We start from the raw sequence: 9190 nt of genomic DNA, 5'->3' as shown, positions 1-9190 counted from the left end.
ACCAATAAACAAAGGAGCAGTTCATCCTGCCTCTGCTGGAAGGTGATGGCTGTGCTCCGCAACCTCCTGGGATGGGATGGCAGCCAATCCCGCCGGGCAGCAGGACATTATTGTGCATGGAAATGGGGCAGCCGGTGAAAAGGTCACATCATATTGTCTGAGGTGGCCTCCAGCAAACTGACACAGAAGAGGTCTATTTGGTTCTCTATGGTTAAATATAAGGTAATGCATCTAAAGAAAATGACCTGAACATAGCCTGCAGAGTGCTGAACTGGAACCTGGAACTTGCACGGCCGGACAGATCCCAAGGTGTTGATGACTGTCCTCTGGAGACATGGCCTCTGCATGCCAGGGCAGCTGGAGAAGCAACAAAATGCCATGCATTGCCAGGAGCAGCACAGGACAAGGCAGAGGCAGTCATCCTGCTGTGATATAAAACCCTGGTGCACTCGTGTCTTGAGTGCTGCACGGAGGTCTAGTCGCTGCCATCACAAGACGGATTTAGGGGAGTTAGCGAGGGTCCAGAGAGGGCAGCTGACAGAACAAAGGGGATGGTGCCACTGCTCTGCGAGGAGAGACTATAAAGGCTGGGACTTGGGTTTGAGAAGGGAATGGAGGGGCAGGACTGAGGTTTACAGAGGCACAAGGTGGCAGACAGGCTGAATGCGGAACACTTCACCGAGACCCACAGCAGAGGAAAAAGCGGCACTTGAGGAGATCAGCCGGTGCTCGGTTTCCGATAGGTACAAACGAGCACTTGTTATACGGCAGGCAGGGAACTTCGGGACCTTGTGGCCACAAGGCTTGTGGGGGCAGTGGCAGGTGAACGCAGAGGCGGTGGGCACCGCCGTCGACAACAGCCCCGTGCGCAGGTGCCGCAGGGAGCAGGCCGCGACGGGCCCTGCTAACACCTCCCTGACGCGGGGCAGGGCCCGGCCCCGGCCGGAGCTGCTCACCGCCCTTGCGAGGACCCCGGCGGGACTGAGGCGAGCCCCGGGCGGAGGGGACAGAGGTCACCTCAGCCCGCGGCACGACCCCACACCGCGCCGGCACCTGCCCCGACTCGGGCGCCCCGCGGCCCGGCCCGGCCCGGCCCTCCGCCCCCAGCGCCGGAGGAGCGTGGCCACGCCGGGCCATGGCGGAGCGGAGCGGCCCCCGCGCCCCGCGGACGGAGCGCACCGGGGCGGCCGGCCGGTGAGGGGGGGGGGGCAAGCAGGCGGCCGTGAGGGGCCCGGGCGGCGGACGGGACAGGGGCTCGGAGGCGCGGGCAGGCGGCCGTGAGGGGCCGGGGCAGCCGGCGGGACAGGGGCTCGGAGGCGCGGGCAGGCGGCCGTGAGGGGCCCGGGCGGCGGACGGGACGGGGCTCGGCGGGGTGGGCAGGCGGCCGTGAGGGGCCCGGGCGGGCCGCTGCTATCCCCACCGCCGTCTCTCCTCAGCGCCGTGCTCGGAGCGGGGCCGGAGAGGCCGCCAGGAAGCCGCGCCGCCGCGCCGGGGCTGCTGGAGTGCCGTCGCTGCCGGTACCTGCGCACGGGCAGGGGTGAGCAGGCGGGAGGGGGCTGCGGGAGCCGCTTCCTTTGTCCCGCTGGAGCGGGCTGCCCGGCCCGGCGTCCCCGCCGGGGCCCCCTCCCCGTCCTGGGGAGAGGCTCCTTCCTGGCCGCCAGACGGCTCGGTCGCGGCGGGCCTCCGCTCCGGCCGCAGACCCACCTTCCTCCTTCCCCTTCCAGCCTGCTGCCAGACGGTGGAAGCGCTCCTCGCCGTGCTGATCCTGGTCTGCAGCGCCGTGTCCTGCAGCTCGACGGGCGGCTACACGGGCCTGCCCAGCCTGGGGGGCATCTACTACTACCAGTACGGCGGGGCTTACAGTGGCTTGAGTGGAGCAGACGGGGAAAAAGCCCAGCAGCTGGACCAGCGTTTCTACCTACTAAAGCTGCCAATTGCAAGGGCAGCAATGGCCGTGGGAGGGTGTCTCCTGGTCTTCTCTTGCATTCTTATTTTGGCTGGTGTTCTGCGGTTACCGTGGCGTTTCCCAGCATGGCTGCTACTTGAATGCGTCCTGGACGTAGTGATTGCAATTGGCATAGTGCCTGCTCTGTACTATTTCTTCCATTTTCTGCTGGGGGTTTATAATTCATCAGTGTGCAAAGAGAGAGAGCAGCTTTATCAAAGCAAAGGCTACCAGGGCTTCAGGTGCAGCCTGCATGGGGCAGAGATTGCTGCTGGCCTCTTAGGCTGCATAGCTGCCATGGCATACCTGCTTAGCGCAGGCCTAGCTGTCAGGGGGTACAGAACAGTTTACAAACTGAAACAGAAGCCAGTACAATTACACAAGCTTAGAATGATTCCTCTGCTCCAGTAACGGTCATGATTTTTTGACAGCCTCCTTACTGAGATGAAGCAGTATACTTTTCCTTGGTTCTGGGCCATGCATCCTTAATCCTGCAACAGAACACACACTGAGATACTATAGCTCTAAATATGGTAGAGTCAAGCTGTTCCTAACCTGAATTTGCATTATTGAATTCTTAGGGGACATAAAGTTAGTCCAATGGATTGTCTGCATCTGGTGGCCGACTCTTAGTAGAGAGTAACTGTCCTTGTGTAATTGACTAGCAAGCTGCCTGCTTCACGGGCAGCCTTTCCACCCCATCGGGTGTCTTGTTCTCCTCCAAGGAGGTCTTACTATAAGTACTGCTACTACATACTTCTGCTGATGAACAGCATTCTGTAGCTGAAACTGTCTTTACAAAGGGCATGTGACTTCACTGAGAACAGAGCTCTAAAATGAGTGATGGAGGCCCCTGGTTGTGGCAGCTAATTACTGCTTTCTTGTAGATCTCTTGGAACTAACAGGTCAGTTTGAACGTGGCATTTACAGAGCCATCAGAGAACCCTGAAAGAAACTTGCAAAATTACGAATACACTCAGCCTAATTTGTGACACAATGCCTTTCCAGACTCTCCTGGAGAGGGGACGCTTTTGTAAGAAATGGTCTCTTCTATAACTTGTATACAACAGTGTTGTTTAAAAAGAATGTCCTGAGTTGGGATAAATAGACAAAAGCTTTAAGAGCTCAAACAGGTGGTTTAAGATAGAATTATATTGTTTTCAAATTACATTTTTAATGTACAATTTGGGGAAATGAGATGCTGCTCTTGTATTATTTATTAAAAAAAGGGGAAATTTAAATTTCCTATAAAAGTTTTAAAAAAAAGTATCAGGGAAAAGAAAAGTAGCACTAGAATCACAAAATCATGCCTCAGAATGAAATGTCACTTCAGAGCAGTGCCCAATATGTGCATTGTCCTTATGAAGATGGAACCACCACTGGTCTCACAGACCAGTTCTGCCCATGTTAAAAAAAAAACCTAAAAACCCAAACACCAAACTAAACATACCAGAAACATGCTTTGTCTGGGATATAGCTCCAGTTTCACTGGCACCAGTGACTAAATGTCCACAATTACCAAAACCATGGAACATTGTTGGAACTAGAGATACAAAAGTAAAACAAATGCTAAGTAGGAACACACCAGGTACTCTGGGGGTTGTTTGATTTCACCTCCCTTTCAGTAGTTAGATGCATGGAGTGTTTCAGTGCAGGGATTTATGTGGACAGTCCATCATGGTCCTATTTCTTTCAATGATTCTGATTTCCTGCTTGCTGCAGCTACTTCTAGAGAGCTGTACAGTACTGTTTAGAGCAGGTTCCCAGGGCAGGATTCCTCTAGCAGTATACAGAAAGCTGCCTAATGTTATTATGGATTCCACCCTCAGAGTGTTCAGCAAGTGGCTTTTGTGTGGAAGGCTGATGAGTGAAGTAGCACACAGAGCTCAATGAAGGAGACCCTACAGCACAGCTACTGCTAGCCTCAGCTATGTTTGACTGGGGTATTGCACAAATTCCCTCCAGCACAGTAACGGAACCAGAATATATAGTTAGATGAAAGTAAAAATCTTTATTGCTAAGTCAGCTGAAAAGTTGATGCGAAAATATTCTTCCTTCCTGGACTGCTCTATACATCTGAATAAAGACTCAATGGAATAGTGTTTTCCAGCAATCTTCTGTTATTTGCCTTTCCAAAGCAATACAAACATAGGCCACAGTGCTGAAGGTGCACTCACTGGACAACCTACTCCCATACACGATAAAAACAGGGATTATCATAGGTGCATGCTAGAGTGGGGTACAGAAAATATTCTCCTTTTTAAAACAAAAACCATGAAAAAATATTATTTAATAAACGGTGCGCTGGGTCATGTGAGTCAAGTTAAATAAAGGTAACATTTTAAAATGTGAAAAAAGAGGAAAAAATACAATGGAGTCTTCAGACAGCAATGGAACAGCAGACAATGATCGCACAACACCAAAGAGGTGAACCTACTGCCTGAAAAAGGCCTTTGGCAAGTGACACAAAAGCCATCGCCATCCGGAAGGAGCGCAGAAACTCCTGAAGTCCAAGGGCCTTTGGTGTGGCTGAATGTCCCGTCTACTAGAAGAAGGATCTTGGGCCTCTCAATAGCCTGTCCCCAAGAAAGGGAACTACTTGCTCCTTGGAAGAGGATTTTACCCTCCCATCTAGTGATCAGGTCCCAGTAATCTGTGGCACTGCTTCCACCAGACCTGTTCCTGGTGCTGGGAGCAACTTGGAGGCTATCCCTTATTCTTAATACTTGGGCCCCAACTACTTGTCACTGAATATAACCTTTATGGGTTCCTTTTGCGGAAGCCTTTCTGGACAGGGCAGACAGGTCGGTGCCTTTAGAGTACCTGTTCTCGGCAAGCAAGCTCATCAGCAGAGCCAGAATTACTGAAGAGATGGACAAACCAACTCACCAGCCTAACTTGATCATGGCCACTTGGAGATGGGAGGTCTGGCATTGTTCAGCAGGGACAAGAGAGCCTGATGACCCCCAACTGAAAACCTCTCTCTAATAAGTCTATTAACGAATGGGACGTTTTAGTGATGTGGCTCTGTGGAGATGACGGATCTCTCCAAGAACCACATAAAAAAATCAGGGAAGAGATTGGAGGGGAACAGGAAGAGAACTGGGAAAACACTTTCTATCCCCTGTTATGAGTCCTTCACTAGACTTGCCCATTCATACCTGTTCCACCTACAGCAGTGCTCCTGGGGAGCCTGAAATCTAAGGTGGTGTTAATAAGTAAGGTGCGGAAGACAAAGAAGCTTGCTGCCTCTAGGGAGGCAGGAAAACAAAACGTGGTGGGGGAGGGAAGCACTCAGGCTGTGCTGCCCAGAGTAAGCCAAACAGTTAATAATACCAGCTTAAGCAGAGAAAGCCATGGACTCTACCTAGCGTAAGAGAACAACAGGCCATGTTCTGCCGTGATGGCTCACACCCATAGAAAATAGGAGCTGGCTGTATTAAACTCCCTTTCTGCTTCAAAATTAGAAACAGCACTGGAGAAAAAGGCTAAGTAGGAATTCCTTGCATTCCATTCTGCCACTACCATGAAAAGGAGCTGCTCAGACACTTGCAAGCTCCATTGCAGAGCTTTATTTTACTTAGTCCTTCCCTACTGAGCTAGGTAGAGCCATTCATGACTAACTTCCTGGGGCGATGCTACTGGTTCATACTGGCAAGGGCACACTGGATTTTCCACATCAGTGCAAGAAATAGAGACCTGATTTGCATTAACATCTGCCACTCTCCTAGTGCAAGGTTTGCCAGAGTCTTATTCAGAAAGAGTGTATTTCTGCATCAGTCCCATACCGAACAGAGGCTGCTTTGCAGCCCTGTCAGGTATCAGAATTGTTGGGCTGGGCAGAGATATTTGGTAAAATTATCACCAGTGACAGAATTAAAAGTTACAGTCAAATACATTGGGATGAGCCTTTTCTGCATACTTATATGAAGAGAACATGAAAGAGGTTTGGGGTTTAGTTTTTGAATCTTTTCTGCTGTTGTTTCGCTGCCTAAGGGATTCAAATACTGCTGTTTCTGTGATACTAAGAATTAGCTTTTCTTTCCATTTCCAAATGAAACAGGCATTTAAACAGCCAAAATTTGTGAGAGTTTAAATTTTGGAAAAAGTTGGGTTGTTTCATGATTATGTTGTAACTAGCACAAAGTATATCCTAAAATGTTGCTCTCATGCATGGTAAAAATACATTTTTTCCCTAGTGAGAAGAAATTCAAGGTGCATTGAAATCTCAGTAAAACTGATAAATTTTGTCAAAAGATCTATATTGACAGAATCCCACAAGTAGGCTGCACAGTATTTCCTTCTGAGCAAGGCCTGAATTTGATCCAAAAAAGCCCTCAGAGCTCTTGAGAAGAAACTTTCAATTTTTCTTCATAAATATAATTAATAAAGAAGAAAAGGCACTAGCCCACACTACAGTCAGGATTATTGCACCACTGACATGACCGGGGCAGCTGCTGTCCAGCTCTCTGCCAGCTAAGGAAGACAGATCTGCACGCTACAGGGGCAGCGTTCTTTTCACAACCCTTACACAAGATGATGACATAGGCAGCCAACTTACATCCTGCACCAAAAATCCTAATGGCAACACAATGCATCTTTTGAGTGCAGACTGGCCAATTCACCATTAGTGGGACTATTTTAAATATCTTTTTCAGTGCTGATAAAGAGGTCATTAAGGTGAAAACTTCTATTTTTCATTTTGCATTGAAAGCTGAGCAGAAACAAGTATGCTTTCACCTTGTTGGTGGCCAAATTGGACATGTACCATGAAATGCAGGCTGCTGTGGATTTGGACTATGACTCCTGTTTTCAGAGGCAAGCAAAGATGCTGTAGCTGACAGTGCACAGGTTTGTGGTGGTGGAACAAAGCACTGAAGACTTCCCCAGAATATGAAGGGCAGCCCCACTGCTCACTGGCCTTAGAGCAGCATACCACTGCTTACAACTTGGTTTCCTCTTAGACCAAGTACCTCACTGAAGCAAGTTGAGCTCCGGGTTTCATCCCATGTCTTCTGGATACAGGAAGCCTCTATTGTGAAGCATCCATGATGGAGGTGGCCAAGTTGCTGCTGAGCTGGGTCTGTGCTCTGCAGCTAGAAGCACTAGCTCTACACATTAGCTTAATCAACAAGTCCAGAGCTGATCTTTCCTATGCTCCGTGTAAAATGCATCAGTAGGCACCTGCTTATCACTCAGCTGTGTATTTTCTCATCCTGCATAGGCTGATCCCATCATAACCTTCACTCTACCCTGCACCAGTGCTCATCAGAACACTGGTACCCTGAGTCCTCCACTGCCCTAACAATATCCATTGGGAAAAGCCCCCACCACACCTGCTGTGGCGTGCTCTCTCCCCTAACCCTAAATAATAAAGTGCTGGGCTGAAGGGGAGCAGAACAGCTTAAGTGCAATCAATAAAAGTGCTTTCAGTTAATGTAGGAAACCATTCTTGGGTCAGCTTCATTGCAACCGGCTGTATTCTTTCAAGGAAACAAAGTCAGGTGCTGGGGGGGACGGGCACTGCATCAGAAATATTCACAGGGCTCCAAACACTGAACATTTCCTCCTCACCCCACACACACATATGCCAGCCCCTTTCCTGCAGAGCTGGCAGAACCTCAGGGTTCAAGGAGTTACAGGCAGGTGTTGGAACACCTGCCTTCCTCTTAGTGCTTCCACAATTTCCAGACAGTCCCTAACACAGAGCTCAGCTGCTGGTCTGAGTGCTCATAGAAAAACTGAGACTCTACAGTGAAAAGTGGATAGCCCAGACCTTAGCACTCCCAAATCTTCCTTGACTCCATTAAGGAAGCAGCAGATGCCTGTATCCTTGCAGATCCCAGCTCCCCTTGGAGGGCAAGACAGCCCTTATGGGACAGAGCTTCCTGGGACAGACAATGTGGGAGCAGTACTTGTAGGGTTACAAAGCTGTGTCAAACTCCTCTGGCAGAACCACTGCATGTTCTTCTTTCTTCTCCTGATCTGCTCCATTCTCCTGGTGCTGCTTCATTTGTTCCTTCACTTCTTCCTCCAGATCAGGTGGCACCACAAATTGATCCTCTGGCTCCATCTGGGATGGAGCAGCAAAATAGCCTGTCTTCTTTTTGGGTGCCTCTGTGGCTACTTCGATGAGGTTGAGGCTCTCCTCCAAGGGCACTATGGAGCCATTGGAAAGCTTCTTTCCATAGAGACAGCATGTGGAAAGAGATTTTTGCAGTTCACACTTTTCCTTGACCCCTCTCTGCACAGTGTTGCTGTTTACACTGTTCTGTCTCCGAATGACGAGGACAAGCCCAGAGTCATCCTCTGGCACTGGAGCAGAGGAGCTGTACTCTGCATCAGGAGGTTCAAACTCCAGGCCCTTTCCTTTACAGCAGTGGATGTCCACCTCTACCTCCACTTTACTGCCATTTGTCATCACACCTTCCACAGGCTGCTCATCATCGCTATCCAGACCATTGTCAGACTGGTTGCTAGAAAAGGTAGCACTGGAAGGTTGGCGCTGAAAGGTGCTTGAGGGGGGCACAGGATGTAGGCTGCAACGTCGCTCTTGTCGTGGCAGCAAACTGCCATCAAGACCAACAGCATTGTGTTCATCTGAAGCAGTGGAACCCACCTCACTGCTAACCTCAGAAGCAGACAGTTCACTGCTGAACTCTGAAGCAATTCCACTGCTGGATGAAGGTGTTGCTGGCTTGGTGGTGGTGGAACTGAATCCCCCAGGACCTGGCAGAGTAAGGCTATGCATCTCACATGTGCAGCTGTCCTCACTGATGTTCAGACACACCACCATTGCACCTACATTGTCTTGGCAACCATAGCTTTGGGCTAAAGTGCAGAGTTTCTTCGCAGCAGCTAGTGGGTCATGTAGGTGGCGCACGGCTGAGACAGCCTCTGTATAAGAAAGGTGTTCCCAGAGAGCTTTGTTCCCTAGAAGTAGCAGCTCATCTTGTACAGTCAGTGGAATGGAACTGACATGTGGTTTGGGCAGGATCCAAGGATGCAAGTATGTGCAGCCCAGCATCCGAGTACAGCAAGTCACACCATTGACCTTATTGTCCTGCAGACAAAAGAAACAAGGCAGTAGCGTTAGATGTGCTATTAGATCATTTGGAGAGCAGTCCTTCCCCTGCCCGTATACTGGTTTGGAGCCTTGAGAAATGCCAGTGCACAGCTACAGGATAGGAGAAAGGGATCTAGGTCCAGGTACCACAACAGAGGCATTCACTGTACCTGATCATC

General features: G+C 50.0%; 2 protein-coding genes across 2 annotated transcripts in view; one reads left to right on the top strand and one right to left on the bottom strand.

Moving 5' to 3' along the window:
* The first annotated feature begins 663 nt into the window (after nt 1-663).
* On the top strand, nt 664-2356 carry MARVELD3 (MARVEL domain containing 3). The gene is made up of 4 exons (XM_059825103.1): nt 664-888; nt 992-1194; nt 1437-1669; nt 1725-2356. Exons 1-4 carry the CDS (start codon nt 664-666, stop codon nt 2354-2356), a joined length of 1293 nt encoding a protein of 430 aa, XP_059681086.1.
* Nucleotides 2357-3931: 1575 nt separating this feature from the next.
* Nucleotides 3932-9190, bottom strand: part of PHLPP2 (PH domain and leucine rich repeat protein phosphatase 2) — a 44324-nt gene continuing 39065 nt past the window's right edge. Inside the window, 1 exon segment of the mRNA XM_059824902.1 lies at nt 3932-9008. Coding sequence (XP_059680885.1) covers nt 7869-9008 — 1140 coding nt within the window. The 3' untranslated portion in view covers nt 3932-7868.

The sequence above is a fragment of the Gavia stellata genome, chromosome 15 (assembly GCF_030936135.1).
Source record: "Gavia stellata isolate bGavSte3 chromosome 15, bGavSte3.hap2, whole genome shotgun sequence".
In the NCBI taxonomy this organism is placed as follows: Eukaryota; Metazoa; Chordata; class Aves; order Gaviiformes; family Gaviidae; genus Gavia; species Gavia stellata.
The sequence above is the reverse complement of the archived record's forward strand: the minus strand, read 5'-3'. Positions and strand labels throughout refer to the sequence as shown.

Excerpts from the sequence above, each read along its gene's own strand:
- MARVELD3 (XM_059825103.1), top strand. The coding sequence starts at position 664 with ATGCGGAACACTTCACCGAGACCCACAGCAGAGGAAAAAGCGGCACTT. Across the intron at positions 889-991 it reads GCAGGTGCCGCAGGGAGCAG|CCCCGGGCGGAGGGGACAGA; the intron begins GCCGCGACGGGC and ends GACTGAGGCGAG. Across the intron at positions 1,195-1,436 it reads CGCACCGGGGCGGCCGGCCG|CGCCGTGCTCGGAGCGGGGC; the intron begins GTGAGGGGGGGG and ends GTCTCTCCTCAG.